Source organism: Austrofundulus limnaeus, unplaced genomic scaffold (genome assembly GCF_001266775.1).
Source record: "Austrofundulus limnaeus strain Quisiro unplaced genomic scaffold, Austrofundulus_limnaeus-1.0 Scaffold170, whole genome shotgun sequence".
NCBI classification, from domain to species: domain Eukaryota; kingdom Metazoa; phylum Chordata; class Actinopteri; order Cyprinodontiformes; family Rivulidae; genus Austrofundulus; species Austrofundulus limnaeus.
In genome coordinates this window covers 58,112-78,373 of record NW_013952572.1, presented here as the reverse complement: position 1 = coordinate 78,373, position 20,262 = coordinate 58,112, and the positions used below count along the sequence as shown (strand labels likewise).

Below are 20,262 nucleotides of genomic sequence, written 5' to 3'. Positions count from 1 at the left end.
TTATTATGGTATACTATTTAAATATATGCCTGAGAAACACATAATATAGGCCCTTTAACATACTTGCTTTAAGCCACAAGGATCTTTTTACCATTTGGACCTGTGTCTTGTGTTCCAGGCTGTTGAGCTCCAGCGTCCTGACCTCTCACTGTTTCTTGTAAAATACTTGATGACTCTGGTGGTTGGAATATCTGCAGTGTTCTGGGTCAGCAGCAAAAAGACSTGTTCTGAGTGGGCCTACTTCTTCAACAGAACCCACAAGAAAGAGTAAGAATACATCTTTTACCACCTTGTAATTGTTGAAGTTGAAACACGAATCCATTAACTGTCCTGTCCTGCCACCCTTAGTCCCATCAGCGAGAGCCGCCGGGTGCTGCAGGAGTCCTGTGAGTTYTTCCTGAAGCACAACAGCCGAGTCCAGCACAAGAAGAAGCACTACAAGTCCAGCTCCCACAAGCTCAAAGTCATCTCTAAGTCTATGGGCACGAGCACCGGCATTGTTCCAACTGGTGTGGGCATCATCACCAGTCAGGGCGTGTCTGCTGTGGGCAACACCCAAGGCTCGCTGTCTGACRCCCTGGCTAGAGAGCAGCTGGACCGAGGCACCTCCAGCCGAAGCTCCAGGAGAGGGGAGAAAGAACGGGAGAGGGAGGGGGGAGAGAGACGCAGCAAAGGAGGGAGCTCCAGCAAAGTCAGCAGCCAATCAGAAAGCATCAACCGAGTTCCAGATGGGAGGTAAGATGAGCATGAAGCTGGTTTGTGTGTCCGTGTTTTACAAAAGCACATCCAAAATATAGCCATGTTTAAAAATATCTCCAAAAACWCTTGTAATTTACTGGATTTAGCTGTTATGTATTATCAGTATGAGCTTATAGTGCAAACTCAGCATTGACCTCAGAATCCTCGAGTGTTTTTAAGAGCTTAGATGTAGTTCAACAAAGGGCAGCGTCTTCTGGATCTGCCATCACGGCACACAAGGCGTTTTCGGTCTAGACTCTTTTCATTTGTGGTTCCAGGGTGTGACAAGCTGCCACACGCCATGAGAGCAGGGTGTCCCTCTTTATCTTCAAACAAGATTTTCATTTAGCTTTCATGACGTACACGCAAACTCACCAGTGTTTCCCCTAGGGAATAGGTCTTGTGGAGGTAGGCCAAAGAAGAAAAAAGATACATGACTGTGTGTCAGCACTGGTGATATAAACCGCACCCCCAGTTTGGTGTTTCATAAGAGAGGTGGATGTGGAGGAGCGACTGCAGAAATTGCTCTTGGTGTGATCTGGTGTTATTTAAATAAAATAACTACCGGTACATGCCATGAAATTATTGGAGGGGCCTTTTATACTCAAACATGGGAGCTGTGATGTAAACATGTACCATGCTATACCGTTTTAACAAATAGGAAAATTCAACTGCARTAGCCACAGTTCAACCCACAGAGGGCAGCACTGAGATGGTTTTAGACMAAATTTTGCAAAATTAATCAAATTTACCCACAAATGTCCTAATTTGCACAGAAATAAGGAATCCTCAAGGCCCACTTTAGATAACTTATCTACAAAAAAAGTTGACTTGTGGTTTAGTTACGCTTTAATTTCACCTTTTAAAGAGTATTGTGTCTACAATCATGTTTTGTTTCCTCCTAGCTTTACTTTTTTGACCCATGGGTGCATTTTGTTTGTTCTAGACCATGTAATTTAGCCTCTTCAAACCYTCCAGCTCTGTGCTGTGATGTCTTCATGACCCTTGTTGCGCCTGCAGAGAGCTAACTTTACAGCATGTCAGATTCAAATGACAATGAGTTCAGTCTGTAAATAACTAGTAAATAATGAAGAAATAGCTGCACCTGTCTATGAAACATTTTTCTTACAAATGAGCAACCTAATTTCTCCACTTACATCTGAAGTCTTCATATCTAGTAGATATTCTGTGTCCAGCTGAAATTTAAATCTTGCACTTTAATCCTTTATTTAGTTTATCTAATTATGAAAAATATTAATCTTTGGTGTTATGTTTKCTCACATCTTGGCTCTTGGCATTTTAATTTACTAAATCTTAAGTGTTTTGTTGTTAAGATTTGGCTTTGTTATTTGAGAGGAAATTTTCTAATCCATTCCGGATTATTGCTGTTTTATTGTCAGTMCAGTTTGTCTGTAAAATAAATGAAAGCAGTTCAGTTTGTAATTGCAGTAACTGTGAGGATCCCTGACTCCTTTGATCAATTTTCAGGATGAATTAAAACTCACCCAGTGATTTCTCCTGCCGTTGGTGCAGGCAGATCCTGAGCTCCACTTCCATCTATTTGACTTGGCTAAGATCCAGCTGGTGACCTCGACTGGCCCTCTGGACAAATACAGTTTTGACTTACAAACTGCTTGCATGAAAAGAAGTCGAGGAGCTGCTTTTACCCCTTATGTCAGTGAGGGAACACCAAGAGGACCCTTCTGAGGGTGCAGAACTCTCTTTGGAGCTGACACCTCCAAGAAGATCCAGGCAACCCAGAACCCCCCACCTACCCCGCAAAAAATTAAGTCAGTGTGTTTTGTTGTCATTATACAGAGCACAATGAAATTACAGTTCAGAACACCCATTCACAAGAAGACAGAACATAACAAACATAGGAGAACAGGTGCCCTCGGTCTTGCAGCCGTAGACTGTAGATATTGATTCTTTCAATCCCCATGATTAATCTGCCGTGTGTCCTGTCTGTTTTTAGATTGACTCCGATGAGCGAGCTGTCGGAAGTCCGACAAGTTACSGTCGGACCCCAGCAGCATCCAGCTTTAAACCTCTCACACACCTGCATCATCCAGGACACTGCCCACCACACGGTCCACCAGGTGTCTGAGGAGAGCAAGGACCCAAAGGATATCTGACCTCTGCAACCTTCCTGCTTCCTCCATTCATTCATTCATTCATCCATTCATCCATCCATCTGTAGGAATGAGTTAATTAACGCTAAAATTAATCATAACTCTTTATGATTAATTCGTTTAATTATGAACGGAGCACCACCGGGTTTGATTCTGGTTAACGCTAGCAAAACCTTTTTATATTTTAGAACTCAGTCTTAAAACAGTGAAGGAATGAGATTCTTGCAGTTTTCCGATGCAGAACACGATAAAACACGCAGGCAAAAAGCAATCRCATTTGGAGTACATCCGTGTATTATTAAAATGAGGTTCAGAGGAAAATACAGGCAAAAGCACAAATTGAGACCRTATTATTTTCACAGATTGATATGTGACGTCGGCTTACWCAAGATGGCTCCTACTTRTGGACGATTCTCCTGTACATTCTAATGAACCACTAACACGCTAAAATCACCTTTCTGTGCTAGCAAAATAAATGGAAACTTCCTAAAATTAATACTAATGAAAACAGACTTTATGAGGAAGAACCTAAGTTTCAACTAACTCTTTGTCTTGAGCTAAGCTCGTGATTGGTTGAGAACTGTGACRTGACATAACTCGCTCTCCAAAACACACAGTAACTTCTAGTTGAATGGYCGCGGAGATGAAAGCGCCTGCTGCGAAGCAGGAGGAAAGTAGAGCGGAACAATTTATTTCTAGCGGCAGAAAAGGTTGGTAGATGGCTATTTGATGTTATTTATTGTTTTTTTAATCATCCTACAGGCTCTGACAGGTTAGATAAATTTGAAAATTAGGTTTTGAAAAAATCCGGAAGATTGTAAGATACGTCCGTATACCTGCAAAATGATGTAAAATCCTTATAACTTACGGACAATCCGTACAAGTTGACGTGTATGCAGAGTCTGGTTCATTTAGATGTTCTTTGAAGTAACAGACGGGCTCCTTTGTTTGCAGGGAGGTGATAAATGAAATCAGAGTCTGTCTCTTTGTAACATGAAAGGGTCAACTTCTCATTTAATTTTATTTATCTCCAGTTCGTGAGTCCTTTGCAGGATGTAAGATCAAAGGTGAAAACAGTTAACCAAGTCAATAGTGGATGTTAGAGTAAAAACAAGTTATACTCCATGGTTTCTGCTACCCATCCATCCATCCATCCATCCATCCATCCATCCATCCATCCATCCATCCATCCATCCATGACACATTCAGTTCGATTATGCTGCTTTCTGTATTCACGTCACTAAAATGTTTATTACCTGCAAAATTCCACAAACATCTGGTGTTAGCATTGTGCCTYGTTGGACCTGAGTCTGTGGACCATAGCCTGGAGGTTCTGGTATTGTTACATTATTTAGTTAGTTTGTTTGAAAGCTGTGATTTCCAGCTTTACTGAGCTTTTAGTCTGAATGTTGAACACAGCTGATTCCCAACCAAACCACTAATGCTCAGTTCTTATTACAGGCTGCTTTAGATCAAGTGTTTTCTAAATGTTAGCTGAATGATTTATAGTGTTTGTTGATGAACAAATGCTTTATTTATGTAAATATTCTTTTATTATAGAGTTTAAGGTTTTCACTGTATTAGTCAGAACACTGACAGTGGCTGTTGGGTCATGATCCCAAAGGTAAACTGTATCTGTATGATTTCTTCTTTGTGCTGAACAGAAGCTTTATCTTCACACTTTAGGTTTTTATGCACACGAGGCACCACTTTTTTAGCTTTTAAAAAACTGTYGTTAAAGGAATAATGTGGATCTGAACAAATAATATCTTACCTGTTGCATTTCGTCCTTTGAATTGCATGAGTTTGGAGAAGCTGATCAGAAAAAAATTCTGATCAGATTGACGAGCAAGCAGCTAGTCTTTGCAGGGCCAGTTTATTTTTATAATGGTTTGCTGTCAGAATAAAACTAAAAAAAGGTTCATGTGAATTCTGCTTTAGTTTTAAATAACTTCTTCCTGGCAGAAACATGCTGGAACTGATACAGCTAGCTGCTGTTTGTGATCATAAAATTCATCAAATTTGATGTAAAATGAAACGTGTGAAACTGATGGTGATGTAAGGGTTTATAAAAGAGTTTGTATAAACTACAGTGAAATATTAGAGTGTCATTATTAGCAGTGTTTGGCTGCAGACAAACACAGAGGCTTGAAGGTAAAAAGGAAAACTGATTTATTACTAAAAGGTTGTCGAGGCAGGAAACAGTCAAGGAGGTACRCTAAGGAGGAAACATAACTGGCTGTAGAAGCACACTGATAGCAGGACTCAGTGTTTAWAGTCAGGGTTAAAGATTGAGTTTTAGTTCAAGTGGCATGTCTTACTCCCACTGCTGAGTGACAAAAAAAATGCATAACTTTCCTCGGTTAGCCATCGTGTGCATTGCTCCCAGTCAGACCTCTGTCCTTGCAGCTCTCAGTCTGTGATTGCTCTGAACTTTGTGGGCGTGTTTGTTCATGTGAAGCAAACTATCCTGCTGTCACTGTTGTTTCTGTGCTTAGCTGTAAGCTGTGCTACATGTGGAGGGCAGAGGGAGAGATAATGATCATTTTTCCCCTGATCCACCGTCTCACATCCTATTGAAGTGTAAACCAATCTCAGTGGGAGGCTGCAGCTGAGACCGAGAAATGTGGGCATGGCTAGAATAAAACCTGAGGAGCTGACATTTGAAAGATGCACAAATAAACACAGGGAAATGAAAAAGATGAACACAAAAATCATAAAACACGTTGTTTTCAGATGTCAGCGATCCACTTTGCTCCAGGCTCAGACTAGCCGCCAGCTTGTCTGTCTGATTATTATTAAACTAAATTTCAACCCAAACATCTGAGCTATGGTTAGACATTTTACATATATTTACACTACCTGCTTTAAGTCTTTTATTGTTGATATTTTCTTATGTGTTTGTGCACAAATGTCTCCAAAGACGTCCAACCACTCGTGTTTTATCTGCTTTTCCCTTCCGGGTCCGGGGGAGCTGGTTCCAGTCTCCTGCAGGGGGACACCCTGGACAGGTCTCCAGTCCATCTCTTTAACGACGCACCAACTGGGTTTAAAGTGCTTCTTTTTAATATTCAGTTTTAGGAATCTTTGAAGAATGACTACTGATGTGAAATGCTGTAAGTTTGTACTTAGATTCAAACTGAGGAACAATAAATCAAGTGGTGGACGTTGATCTTTTTGTCTTTAGGGTCCACTAATTGAACTACTAATTATTAAGTCAGCCTGAATAAAAGCACAAGGAATTATAGATGTGAGGAGTATAAATTGTTCTTCCTGAATAATTTGTGTGATTAATTTAAAATCATATCCTGCTGTTGTATTTAAAAAGCTGCAAAGAGGACTGATTGTTCCACTTTAGTTTCTGGATCTGTGAGACACAAGAAATGTTCAGTAACACAAGCTCAAAGGGAATTTGTATTTTTTTGTTCTGTCATGTAGAAGAAAGTTTAAGATGTTTAAAATGACTTAGTTTTTCAAGTGTTTTTATACAATATTCTTCTCAACTGTGCTGTCTTACTTTGTTAAAAATGTTTTTAAATAAAACAGTGAATTTCTAAATTTATGTGTCTGTCACATTTATTCAGTTCTGCCATTTTGAAGTGGGGATTTGTGGAAAAGTTGTGAATAATTGATATTCTGTTTGTTGTAGCTCTATACAGCTTCAGTTTAGCAAAAAGAACGGGCTGATGAGCTAAAAAATACATGGAGGTTCACTTTATATATACAGTATATATATATATATATATATATATATATGTATATATATATATATATATATATATATATATATATATATATATAAACATACATACTGTATATAGCTTTCTATTACATCGTTTACATGAAACTCCAGGTTTTGATCAGAGTAAATAGTTCCAGTAGTAGCTACATTTAGCCTTTCCGGGCCATCCAGGGGTCACATCTGGCACAAATTTAGTGCAAAATTGAAAGTAGTAAAAGTTTGACGGTTAGCGTTAGAATAAACCTGCAGGATTTGGAAGACAGGAGCTGTTAGAAAACAGCATAATACTACTTTGGAAATACCTTATAATACTGTATTTCAGCAATACCATTTATAAATTAGTGTTTGCATGAAGTGCTGTAAAATTTCTGATGAGATGATTTAAAACAGCAGCAGTCTGTTTTGTTCTTGGCTGCACTCATAAGCTCTTCACTCATTCAGTGGGTCAGAATTAAGGGGAACACATCGATCCACTTTTAGTTGTTAAAAACATTTTGTTGTGTGCTTGGACTAGGCAGAAAGAATGAATTCAGTCTGTCCAGGTGATGTTTAGATATCTTTATATTCTGTTTGGGTCATGTTTCTCGGTACGTTCAGTTTTCTCTACCTTCTATGTTTTCTGAACTATTACATTAAAGTATTTGCAACAGAATAAGGTCTGGTTTTATCAWYTGCAATTTGGTGGTCTTCATTCTCCTCTGCAGACTCTAGCTCCAACATGTAAGGCTAGATGGACAAGTCGATGCGTGTTCACATCTTTTAATTCATTTCATTTGTAAATAAGTTTCTGTGTAGCTATATAGTCACAAACCGCTCTGTCAAACTGGAATGGACCGCTCTGGAAGCTGGAGCAGAGCAGGTGTGGATTTAAAGAGACAGCTTCAAAACGAGTTGATTTGCGACCATCACAACCACAAAGAGAATCACTAAACTGATGTTTTGAAAACAACATGAGGCAGATGTTCATCACACATTGAATGCACTGCGCTCCAGTATCAACACAGCTTAGTTCCACATCTTTTGGTTGTGAAAGCTCACATCTGCGAGGGGTGTGGTCAGCTCCATCTGTGGTTCATGACTGGCCGATGGTCCAAGTTCACAGAATTGTTTTATGAAGAAGCCTTCTAAATGASTTATAACCTTTACACATAATTTTTTTGTTTGTCTTTTATTAATTTTGAACAGGTTGAACCTTGGAGGCAGTATTCATAACAAGCTGATAAGAGTATACAAAAATAAAAAGAATATAAACTAAGCACAAAAAGTACATTTGTGTTTGGTATATTTCTTACTTCTTGGCAATAAATCTCATGCAGTGATAAAGTCTGTTACTTCCTCTTTTAAATGGTGCCACATTTGTAAGGARCATGCATTAGTGGGATGAGGGCTGAATATGTGAGTTGTGCACAAATTTGCAAATTCTTCTCTGTCAAACAGCTTACGTTGTTACTATTGACTCTTGTTTTGAGCTTCTGGTACTCCCAGCCGCTGCTGATCAGGTGCTGCTATAAGATTTAGCATTGTTACAACAAATAGTAATCTACCAAACATAAATTTACTTACTTTTGTGCTAAGTATAGATACAGAAATACTTTTCAATAAAACCAAACCTTTCCCTGCGAGACAAAAAAACATGGCAATGTTCTGACAAGCCATTAACTTGTTAGTCTGTCTCCCTATCTCCCTAAACTGAGGTATCTGCTACAGGTCAGATACTGTTTGTTCATACAGAGAGCCTCACTTTAAAATGCCTGAAATGACCCTTTCTTTCAGTCTGAGTGGTACATGAASCCCCACACATCACACAGAGAAGCATTCTTGAGTTTCTGGAAGGTGACTGGCTGCTTTCTGCTGGTCCTGCCCTCCTCTGGACTGCAGGAGTCAGCCAGTCGCCTCAGAGACGCTCCTCAGTCCTCAGTCTGTCCTCCGTTAAGGATGTGTTCCCTCTCAGCCCGCCTGCTGGTTCTGGTCTTTTTGGCCGTCCCTCTGTATGGAGTGGAAAAGGTGAGAAACAGAGGATACCGAAAGGATCCTGATGCCGACAAGGTAAGAGATCAGATCTGTGGGAAAAACTTTTCAGACGTGGAGAGGAGTTTATTTTTAATGAAAAAAAAAAAAGTCCTGCACTCAGTGACCTTAAAAAACATTCATCACTTTTTTTATTTTGTATCTTCATATTAACCAGTCCAAAGAAAATGGGAATGTATTTATTTTATTGTTTTGATAGTATTACTGATGTARAAATATAATGTCCATCTGCACAGCATGAAGCCTTTACTGTCCTGCAGTCTTTATTTACAGCTGTTTCTCAGGGTCCAGGTTTGGCAGCTCTCCAGCAGACTGAGTGGACAAAAAAAAAAAAAAAAAAAAAAAAAATATATCCAAACAGGAAGTTGGGTCTGGCTCATACATACCTTCTGTCTGTCTTTGTTGTGTTCATGTTTTTTTCCAGTTAAATATAAGACTGTGACAGATTGTTTCTGACAGCTAATAATAACTAAAGAAGTAACATTTTCTGCTAACTGCTGTGTGTGTGGCTGTGTGAACACTGAGGAAGCTGAAGCTGAGTTAGGTCACAACAGGCTAAAGCTGAAAATAGCAGAACAGACGCTGAAAACTAAAAGTTATGGAAGCCCATTTCCGCCACCCTGATAAAAAAAATAAATAAAACTTGTATCTCATAATTATGACTTAGCTATCTCATAATTATGACTTAGCTATCTCATAATTATGACTTAGCAATCTCATTATTATAAGATTCTATCTCATAATTATGACTTAGCTATCTCATTATTATGAGAAACTATCTCATATGAGAAACTATCTCATAATTATGAGATAGTTTCTCATAATAATGAGATAGCTAAGTCATAATTATGAGATACGTTTTATTTTTTTATCAGGGTGGCGGAAATGGGCTTCCATAAAAAGTATCAAAATACCAGCTTAAAGAAATAAAAAGTTGGCTAAATGTAGCAGAAGGTTGAAAAAGTTATAAAACAATAGTAGCTAAAAATTACAAAATTACAGCTAAAGTTAAYGGAACAAAAGACCATCTAAAAGCTTAAGAAGTAAAAGCTAAAAATAACAAAAGGCTGGTAGAAAATTAGACTCGCCACAAGCTAAAAGCAGCACAATGTAGCAAAAGGCTTGCTTAACAGAAGCAGAACAATAGCTTAAAATAGCAGKAGGCTTGCCATAAACTAAAAGTAGCTAAAATTAGAAGTAGTCAAAGGATAACTAAAAGTAACAAAAGGCTATAGCTGAAAACTAAATGTAACTAAATATTAGTTAAAAGAGGAAAGTAACAAAAGTTTAACTGAAAGCAAAAGGTGAGCAAAATTTAAAAGTAGAAAGAGGATACCTAAATTTAACAGTAGCTAAAAGCTACAGATAGCAGGTTAGCCAAAAGCTAAAAGTAGCAAGACTAGCTAAAATCTAAAAACACATAAGAAGAAGAAAAAAAATCAGTCAGCAGAAGCAGAACCAACAAGGTTTCTGAAAGAATTAATAGATCTCAGTGTAATTCTATGGAAGAATATATGTAAATGAAGTGAAATATTGTGAAAAAGCTTACAGAAAAGTTACAAAAAAAAAAATAAAAAAACAGCTGTCTACTGAATGAGCTGAACATTTTCATGTTTAAATAACTGATTAAATAACAAACTTATGAAAAAAATCAWAACCAGGGAAACAGTATACCAATATGTTTTTTGTTTCTCACTGATTTACTTGCTCAGTATTAAAGCATACTTGTGTAAAACGATACAACTTTCAGTTCTTGGGTGAAGGCCCAAATTTGRCTCATTTATCTCTTGAATCATTTTGCTGGGACTAGAACCAGTGCCCCTTCTCCCACCCCCAGAAATCTTCTGCCTTCTCCACTTTCAAAGCCACTGAGCTTGTGCAGTTCCTCTTCTTTATTCCACAACTGTGCCCACATGTGGAGCATCTAATGAACAGCATATTTTCTCACCGTCTGTATCTAGTGCACTGGAAATGATGCAGAAAAGCCCAACTGCACTAGACACTCCGGTGAAGGAAGATCCTCTGCTTTGAACAGCATGGTAATCAGAAAACTCTCCATCCTTTGCATCTTTTACTGAGGTGGTTTGAATCAGCTTTATGTCCACACGCTCTGCATGATCCAGGAACGCTTCTGGCCCCTGCTTTGGTGTTGGTTTATGCATGAAAAGCCRTAGATYTCTCTGCGCTTCTGGCCGAAAGCAGCCTTTATGCCTGCAGTTACAGTAACGGACTGTGTGCTGCTGAGGGACCCTCACTATAGAATGGAGCATTCTGGGAGTTAATAGAAAACTAAGTTGTGTGGTTAAGTGGACAGAGTTTCCATTCATGGGTTTGCTTTGAAAACCTTTCAAGCCTTAATAAAATCTGGAACCGTTTCCTTGCTGACTCYACACCAGGTTTTGTGCATCTTTTCCACATTGGGTCACCAGTAAGTCAAGGTGGACCGGAGTCTCTTATCCTTTTCCCCTCATTCCAGCTCTGTTCCAGTTCACTCAACCAGTCAACCCTCAGACGTCCCAGTTTCCTATAGAGATGATGTAAGGTCTTGTGCCTTCAGGTTACTTCATCTTAATGGCTCAAACAGACTCCCAACCATTATGTTCAGGAACAGCTGACAGTAGAGTACTTTTAAGTGATTTTCCAGATTAGGTGGGTTTTTTTGTCTTTAGCCCCGAGACTCAAGTCAGGACAAGATGTTAAAACTTGAAGAAAAGCTCTTTGTTCTTCCCTCCTGCTTCCTGCCACATACTACTCATGTCCTGCTGAGCTAAAGGGCAGCAATAACTCTCCAAAAAAAAAAAAAAAACCATAATCAGCTGCTTTTGGCTTCTGGCTAAAGTCTTGGGACGCACTTCTTACGTGTCTGTTTATAACCGACGTCCCGGCTGAGGGCATGACTTGCAAATCACCGAAACCAAAATTAAAACCTGTCTGCAGCTAAAAATAAAGCATTGGCATACCCCGTGCACTGCAATCTCCCGGTCCCAGCGTGTTCAAAGGAACATATTCTTCACCTCGGTTTGGACCCATCCATTGTGTGCGGATGTGAATGTGGCAGCGTTTGGCCGCGCCGCCTGTTTGTGTGTGAGTCAGCTTCAGTGAAGACGCAGCATCTGTTTAAAAATAACCAATTCAACGGGACAATGAATCACTATGAGACATGTGTGGCCAGACACCCACTAATTTATGCCTTCAGTCCCTCATTAACACACAGTCTGTCATTTATTAACTCTGCGGCTTCATGTTTGTCCGTTCAGCAGCTTTTCATCCAGCTTTAAGATTCAAACTGAACCCCACAGGTGTATTTATTTACATGATCTGTAAGGGAGGTGTAATGATGCTTCATGTGGCTTCAAATATAAATTCATATGGAGCAAGAGCATTGATAGTTAAAGGCCTAGCATTCCTTGAAATGCAGTTTGCTGCTCATCCATGCCAGAGTTTGAAACCAGGAACATATTGTTGAGAAAAGAAGGAGAAAATATAGTAAAAAAAAGAAAAGAAAAAGAAAAACCCAAACATGCAACATCTTATATCATAGGATTGTGCATGGGGTCTTTTAGCACTAAGAGCATATAATAATTTTGTTGACRTGCATCCAAAGATTAATTTAGGAAAATTTCATTTTAATCTGTCCAGTGGTTCATGAAATACTTTGCTAACAGACAAACAGGTCCTCCATACATTTAGTAACAAAGTTTTAAGTAAATATTTTATGTAATGTGTAGCCCGACATTCAGTTGCTACCACACCAGAAAATAGCTYATAATGTGTAAAATAAACCAAGTTGCAGCTGTTTTTCTGTTTTCTAAGGTCAGTTGCTTATGGCGGCCATCTTGAATTGGGTTGAATCAAAAAGGTAATCAGTGTTCTTTATCCATCCACTGGTTACTTTCTGAAATCCATCCATCCACCCATCCATCCATCCATCCATCCATCCATCCATCCATCCATCCATTTTCTTCCGCCTATCCGGGGTCGGGTCGCGGGGGCAGCAGCTTCAGCTTCTACTTTCTGAAAGTTTGATCAAAATCCATTCAGTGATTTATAAGATACTCTGCTAACAGACAAACAGGGTCGACTCCAACAATCAAAGGCATATGTTTTAGGCAGACTCTCCCACAATCTATTAGCCCTAGCATGTGTACTGGGGATGATGCTCAACTATTACCACACCAATTTTTAGCTTGATGTCTTTAAAACTGACAAACTTATAGACATTTATGTATTTTGTAAAGTTGGTTGGTTGTGGCAGTCATGCTGAACTCCATTGACTCCAATAGTTAATCAGTTGTAGGTGTTTATCCAATAACTACTTTTTGAAGGTTTCGATAAAATCGGTCCATTGGCTCATGAGATCTGTTGCTAACAGACACACAAGCAAGCACACACACAGACAGGCAATAACAGACTGAGCTGTGGCGTTGTCAGCATCCTTATTTTTCTTTGTGTTTTCTTTGTTAGTACGGCAGCTGCATGCAGGGCCCGTCAGGCACCCCGGGCAGAGACGGTAATCCAGGAGCCAACGGCATCCCGGGGACGCCGGGTATTCCGGGCCGCGACGGGCTCAAAGGCGAGAAGGGGGAATGTGTGAGTGAGATCTTTGAGGAGCCGTGGAAACCCARCTACAAGCAGTGTGCCTGGAACTCTCTGAACTATGGCATCGACCTGGGGAAAGTGGCCGTAGGTATCTGCGTATGTCCACACACGCACATGCACGTTCCACGCCTGCTCAYGGCTGACCCCGCTCTGTGTCTCAGGACTGCACGTTCACCAAGCTGCGCTCAGACAGCGCGCTCAGAGTCCTCTTCAGYGGCTCCCTGCGGCTCAAGTGCAAGAACGCCTGCTGCCAGAGGTGGTACTTCACCTTCAACGGCGCGGAGTGCACGGGACCCCTGCCTGTGGAGTCCATCATCTACTTGGACCAGGGCAGTCCAGAACTCAACTCGACCATCAACATCCACAGAACGTCCTCAGGTAGGATGAGCAGAACAAGCAAATCATAGAAAACACTGCAAAGGTCCGAGCACAGCAGTGGAAGAGTGACGATGTGTCTGCGCTACAACAGTCTAACATTGTGGAAGGAGAAGTCTTTTTTAATGACATGTAACTTGTGCCAAGGCAAACAAAAACAGAAAGCGTAAATACGGTACACTTCCACAAACTGAACTCCTCAGTAACATGCAATAGATGAAGCCAGATTCACTCAACATCAACTTTATTCTCTGCCGGTTTTAGACTGAGACCATATCATGACGAGAGGGGGTGAAGTTGTAGCGGCTTTAGTCAAACTATGTGCAGTGTCATGCAGTTTAGCAGGACCCCAAGCAGTGGTTGTGGTGAGGTGGTTGGACAGTTGTCTTGTGACCAGAAAGTCACAGGTTCAATTCCCTACCAAGCCCACATGCTGTGGTGTCCTTGTGCAAGACACCTAGTCCACAAGCTCCCCAAGTGCWTATATAACTTATATACAGGGTTAGACAACAAAACTGAAACACCTGTCATTTTAGTGTGGGAGGTTTCGTGGCTAAATTGGACCAGCCTGGTGGCCAATCTTCATTAACTGCACATTGCACCAGTAAGAGCAGAGTGTGATGGTGCAGGGGAAGAGCACAGTTTTGCTCAAAATATTGTGATGCACACATTATGGGTGACATACCAGAGTTCAAAACAGGACAAATTGTTGGTGCATCTGTGACCAAGACAGCAAGTCTTTGTGATGTATCAAGAGCCACAGTATTGGGGTAATGTCAGCATACCACCAAGAAGGATGAAGCACATCCTACAAGATTAACTGTGGACGCAAGAGGAAGCTGTCTGAAAGGGATGTTGTGGTCTAAAACCAGGTGTTTCAGTTTCATTGTCGAACCCAGGGGTGACCAAACATTTTCCCTGAGAGGCCCAAAACGAAAATCAATCTGGGGACTCCGGGCCAAATACAATAATATACATGAAATACAAATACTTCTTAAATTGCTGAAAATCTGACGTATGCTCAGGCAGCAAATGCGCATGGGACTTTTCATAAATTATAAAATTTTAGTATTTGTGATCTTATAAAGTGTGCAAATCTAGATGTGTGTTTATTTCTAATCTAAATGTCTGTTGTAATTATTGTATTTTATGATTAATCTTAATATTGACTAATGCAAAGAGAAATTAAAGTACCATGAGTCAAGACTATCTGCACTACAGTTCCTTGTATAGTTGGACCAGTGGTTGGAATGACTAGTTTTCTACATAAAACTGGATAATACAACCTAGTAGTCAGGACAACTGCTAGTGAGCCAAATCACATGGCGGACCGGTTTTGGCCCGCGGGCCCCACTTTGGGCAGCTCTGGTCTAACCCCTGCAGCTCTTCTTGGGTGTATCTCACACGTGATGGGTCAAATGCAGAGCACAAATGTCATCATTGCATGGGAACATGTACTGATGACTTATCGTTATCTGTTAGCACTCAAGAGTATGTGCTGAGGATGACTCTCAGCTACAGCGGTGCCAAACTGTAGCTCGACATACATAAAACAGACTGAGTCACAGCCATGTTTTTATGTCTGCTTAGTTGAAGTGGCCATCTTGAATGAGCCTGACTACAAAAAAAAAGTAGTTTCTAAAATGTTTTTAAATCTGTTCAATGGTTTGTGAGATGTTTCGCTGAAACCGCAAACACACACGCACAGAAACAGGCAATCAGACTACTGGGTGGTCAAGAAAAAGTACAGACTGGAAACAATAAAAAAAAAAACACAATAATGTACAAAATCTGAAACACTGTCCTGCTGCTATTTGCAGTCATAAAACATGTGATCCTGGCAGCATCATGTTTTATCATTAGATATTAGAAGTTTGACAGCTTTTAGCTTCAACACATTAACTTGTGTTTTGGATTACAACATCCCAAAGTTCCACCAGTTCACAGAAAACCAGACAACAGACTGCAGCTAATCCATGCAGAAATGTGCTCAGTGTGTGAGTGAGATGAGAAGACKGTCAGTGAACGCAACACTACTGCGGGCAGCTGAAGACTGGAAATGAGATGAAACAATCAGCACTACATGTGAACCATATGGAACCGACACCCTTTGTAAACAGATCCTGGCTCCATTCATTATTAGACTTTTATGCTAATGTCTGTTAATTAGCAAAATATCTCAGAATGAATTAACTTTTGGAGTCAATTTGATTTAAGAATAGAGTAAAAAAAAGACAATTATTCAGTCAGSTTTACAGACTAACAGATTGTACAAAAACTCCATGTCTTTGTTTCCTCCCGCCCAGTTGAAGGCTTGTGTGAGGGCGTGAAAGCGGGCCTGGTGGATGTGGCCGTGTGGGTGGGGACCTGCTCCGACTATCCCAGAGGCGACGCGTCTACAGGCTGGAACTCCGTCTCCAGGATCATCATCGAGGAGTTGCCTAAATAAGAGCCGGGCTTACATGAAAGGAGGTCTCCAGTCTTTGTAGAGCAGGAGTTGTGTCATCTGGCCCTCTGAAATCATCAGGTCAGCTCTCTGAGGCGTCGCAGCGTCACTGATTGTAACTTGAATGTTTTTTTTGTTTAAATACTGTTTCAGCTGGCAGGCCTGTAAACAAAACCATACAAACTGTGGTTCTGTCTGCCAGAAATACTCTGTACTGTAGCTGAGTCTGCTGGTGGCTAATAGCCATCATTTACAGTGTTTATATGTACTCCATGTCATGTTTATACTGTTACTGTCAATAAAGTTTGTTCTTTTGAAAGATACAACTACTTGTCAAGTTGTAGGGATTCAGAAAGACCACATAATTAAACAAGTCTAAGCATTTAATATGCTTACATTTATCAATCAAATGATACATCTTTGCATTTTATTTAAAATATTTTAAAAAGGAGTTAGAGTCTGGAGCAAAGCATAGATTTTTTTTTAAAATGAATGCATTTTAAACAAAAAACAATTGTTGCATTTCACAAAGAAATTTAAAAGACAAACTAATATTGAACTCACAACAAGAGACCTGAGAACATCATAATGTTGAAAAACTATTTTTAAATGGTTTGTTTTGCTGTTTCTGCCAAGAAACATTGTAAACATTAACTACTGCAGCCTACGCCCCGCCCCTTCCATCCTGTATCTGTGCGTCCGAACACAAATATGTTTCACAAATAATTCAGAATTTAAATAAAATTAAAAAAAAATAATCCAACTGTCAGTAGCTTTTTTTGCTTCCTTTGGAAACTTTTCTCTCACGTCAGCACTTCTCCACAAACAGAGTCTGTGAGGAACTGTGTCCTCTTCGTCTCCACGCGGCTCCAAGGTTGTCAGCGTGAGCTGGCAGTCCGTGGCAGGTTTTATTTTGTCCCCAGGAGGAAGCGGGACACGTTCTCATAAACCACAAAGGTGATGCAGCAGGCGGGGGTGACACGGATCAAGTTGGGAATGATGCCTTTGTAGAAACCGACGGCTCCTTCGTTCCTGCACAGAAAGTCAGGAGCATCAATCAAACTGGACTCAAAATCTAGATTTATTCTCTTCTCTACAAATATCAAAGCCGTGAGATCCGTTTGTTTGATTTTGTTGTAGTCTTAAAACTATTTGTCTTGACATCAACACATAAATACAAAACAAAAGAGCAAGATTTCAGATTCACTAGCAGGTGTTTGCGTCTGGATCACATTACTATTTAAAATACAGCTTTATCATCTTGTCAGTCAGTGCACCACATTTAGGTGTTGATTAAATGCTTAACACAGTAGTTGGTATTTTATTTGTCAAATTTAATCAGTTTATTCAAGGATATATTTTAATTCAATAGTTTAACCTTATAAATATGTGGGCTCAGCCATTTTAATCATAAACAAAAATATTCTCATTCAGTCAGAATGTTTATTTTTATTCACAATAAATAGCTGGAAAAAATGCTTGGGGACTAGGGCTTTAACAAACCATTGATGCACATCAATATATTAATTAAATGTTGTATGATTCAATTACATCAAACAAAAACATTGATCCATATCGTCATCATATGCTAGATGTAGATGGATAGCAAATCGTTTCAACTGCAGTCTTGTGAACTGCATTGAAATCGTATCATAACAGACGTGTGTTGTATTCCCTTGTGACAGCAGCACCTGCAGCCACACAATGAACAAAGGTTCTGGTTATTATTTTAGTATTTTTTGGTATCTTACGGGTTTTTGTTTGTTGTAAATGCACACAAATTTCATTAATTCAAGTTAAATAATTGACAATTTATGTATTCTGATTTCACCTTTTAGCATCATTTGATATTGGCATTATTATTTAAAGAGCACACATTTAGTTAACTTTTTTATCAAGTTTTGTAATGTTTTTTTTTAATTTGCAATGATTTAACTTATATTTCTTTGAGTTACCAGTTCCTATGGGGAGGCTGCTGAAGGTGTCCACTCCATGTAAACAGAGCCAGCTGCAGCAGATCTAGAAGTCACAGCTTCATTAGACCACTCCATGTTGCATGTCAACACTGGGAAAAGTTAAACCTTGTCTTTCATTTCTCATGTTTTCCATTAGTTAATTTTTGAGATTGTAAATATTACTTTGATCAGTTTTGTTGGTAGTTGTATTTCTAATCTAATTTGTTTTTGTTTTTTCCCCCCTCTGTGTCAGAATGGCCTGATCAGCCACTTTATAAGTTCTCATGTCTTAGTCAAGAAGGTCAGTTTTACTTTAATTCCTAAGCTGGGATCTTAGTTGAAGTTATCTTATGTTGACCTCTTTTATAGGCCCAAAGCTGCAGTTTTTTTTTGTTTGTTTTTTTTGTAAATAAATTAGAAACATTTTTTTGACCAATCCTGTGTGTCTCATGCTGGCTCTTGTGAACTCTCACATCCCTACTGCTCATCCCTACGAATCTGCAGTTACAAGCTGAGAATGTCCAAAAGACTTTTTTTATTTGTCTGGATTTAATGTCCATTAAGTGATTATTAAGAAACATTATTTATTAGTGCCTCTGCACAACACAGAATATTAGATAACTGATTTGATTATTTAAGTTGTTTGCACATTATGGGACAGAGTTAGGACTGAAATAAATCTTTAGATTATGAAGTTAAAAGTTTAAAATATTAGTGTTGTGACCTAAACAGCAGCAGGTAGTTTGTTCAGAATAATAAATAATGTTTGTTTATTCTTGACTTTGAGTTAATTGGTTACAACCTGCTGTCCGTAATAAATGAAATCTTGGGGAGTGCAGTTTTCCCTATAACTTTGTTAGATTTTTGTGTTTTGAGCATAAGAAGCATCAAATGATGCTTATATTAGGAATTCAACAAAGTTAACATCAAAACTACCATAGCCTGTAATTTCTTATTGAAGAGTTAGGCTTTGTCAAGTCAGACTGTTTTATTGAACTTGGTTCACACTTTATTCCTCAGTCATGGCCTATTCAGCATCATACCTCCACGTCCGCCTGAGGACATCCATAACTCCGTTGTATTTGTTGTGCTGATCTTGCAAGCGAACTCGAACCACCTGGTATGGGTATGTTGTGGCCACAGCAAACAGTTTGGATAACRCTGCCATTGTGATGTATTCCAGAGCGTTCTGCTTACAAACACAGACAAATGGTGAGCAGAGCAGAAAAACCGACCACTGACTTGTTTGTCGCTGAGCTCTAGAGCTCTACTCACCAACTTAGTGTCCAAGGGCACATTCTTGTATTTGCTGTAGGTTCTTTTAAGCTCTTCGTAGGCCATGAATTGCAGAGCTCCATGTGATGTACCAAACAGACCAGGAACAAAACCCTTTCAAACAGAATTCAGTCAGYTCTTCTCTGAACACCCAAAAACACATAAGTACACTTACAGGCGTTATAAGGGCTGGTGATGCCCTCTAGTGGCCAATGATGATCTCATGCTAAATTATTACAATGAGTAGAATTTAGACAAAAAGCAGAGCAGTATTGTTACTAAAATAGCCTCAGCAGTTTAACTTATCCACAGTTATTTTAGCATTTGATAAATCAAATATAACCTGGATTATTTAATTATATGGAAGTCTAAATAAACTGAAGTATCACCCTGTAAAGTCCTGGAACCCCCTCTCTGCGGTAGATCTTAACCAGAGCATCCACCATCCCCTTGTACTGCTTACTGGTTTGGTCAGGGCTGTACTGCAGAACCAGCTGGGTCTTAGTGACCCAGATCGGATTGGTTAGAATAAGTGTCAGGATACCTGCGAAGGAAAAGCAGGAATTAGTCACAATGAATCTCAGAACATAGTTTCACAGCAGTTACAGTTTTTATTGACTGGTTTGACCTGTTTGAAGGAACTGGGAACCTCTCAGATGCTACGGATGCTACGCACAGTCATAGGCTACAATGACAAATAATGGTGCACTGATTCACTCACACACACACACACACACACACACACACACACACACACACGAGTGCTGTATTTTGTTGCCTATTGTGTATTGATTGTTTAGAGGTGCTCATACATTGTGTCAAAGTTGAATTGTTTGAAGGCAAAGTTTGCTTTTGTTCCATATTTTAAATGTTTTGACACAGTTGTTGCCTTTTGCAAATATGTGTCATTTTGACCACTGTGTCAATGTTTAGGCCTCTGCGTTAACTGTTTTGAAAATGTGGATTTTGAGT

The 20,262-nt window shown here is 39.5% G+C and overlaps 3 protein-coding genes across 5 annotated transcripts in view; 2 read left to right on the top strand and 1 right to left on the bottom strand.

The window, feature by feature from the left end:
- fzd6 (frizzled class receptor 6) overlaps positions 1-3,366 on the top strand; it is a 25,010-nt gene extending 21,644 nt beyond the window's left edge. The window contains exons 6-8 of the mRNA XM_014017490.1: positions 119-267; positions 349-735; positions 2,714-3,366. Coding sequence (XP_013872944.1) covers positions 119-267; positions 349-735; positions 2,714-2,873 — 696 coding nt within the window. The 3' untranslated portion in view covers positions 2,874-3,366. The remainder of the gene's footprint in view (positions 1-118; positions 268-348; positions 736-2,713) is intronic.
- Positions 3,367-8,515: 5,149 nt separating this feature from the next.
- Positions 8,516-16,383, top strand: LOC106523911 (collagen triple helix repeat-containing protein 1). 3 transcript variants are annotated; one of them, XM_014017487.1, is made up of 5 exons: positions 8,521-8,658; positions 10,602-10,679; positions 13,105-13,323; positions 13,401-13,617; positions 15,921-16,383. In XM_014017487.1, exons 1-5 carry the CDS (start codon positions 8,548-8,550, stop codon positions 16,061-16,063), a joined length of 768 nt encoding a protein of 255 aa, XP_013872941.1. In that variant the 5' UTR covers positions 8,521-8,547; the 3' UTR covers positions 16,064-16,383. The 3 variants fall into 3 exon arrangements, with proteins under 3 accessions (XP_013872943.1, XP_013872941.1, XP_013872942.1); XM_014017489.1 differs by lacking the exon at positions 10,602-10,679 and having other exon boundaries at positions 8,516-8,616; XM_014017488.1 differs by lacking the exon at positions 10,602-10,679 and having other exon boundaries at positions 8,526-8,658.
- Positions 16,384-16,425: 42 nt separating this feature from the next.
- The window catches only part of LOC106523910 (mitochondrial folate transporter/carrier), a 9,919-nt gene continuing 6,082 nt past the window's right edge, over positions 16,426-20,262 (bottom strand). Inside the window, exons 4-7 of the mRNA XM_014017486.1 lie at positions 19,680-19,834; positions 19,291-19,404; positions 19,059-19,204; positions 16,426-17,092 (exon numbers count right to left, since the gene is read on the bottom strand). Of these exons, the coding sequence (XP_013872940.1) occupies positions 16,969-17,092; positions 19,059-19,204; positions 19,291-19,404; positions 19,680-19,834 (539 nt within the window). The 3' untranslated portion in view covers positions 16,426-16,968. The remainder of the gene's footprint in view (positions 17,093-19,058; positions 19,205-19,290; positions 19,405-19,679; positions 19,835-20,262) is intronic.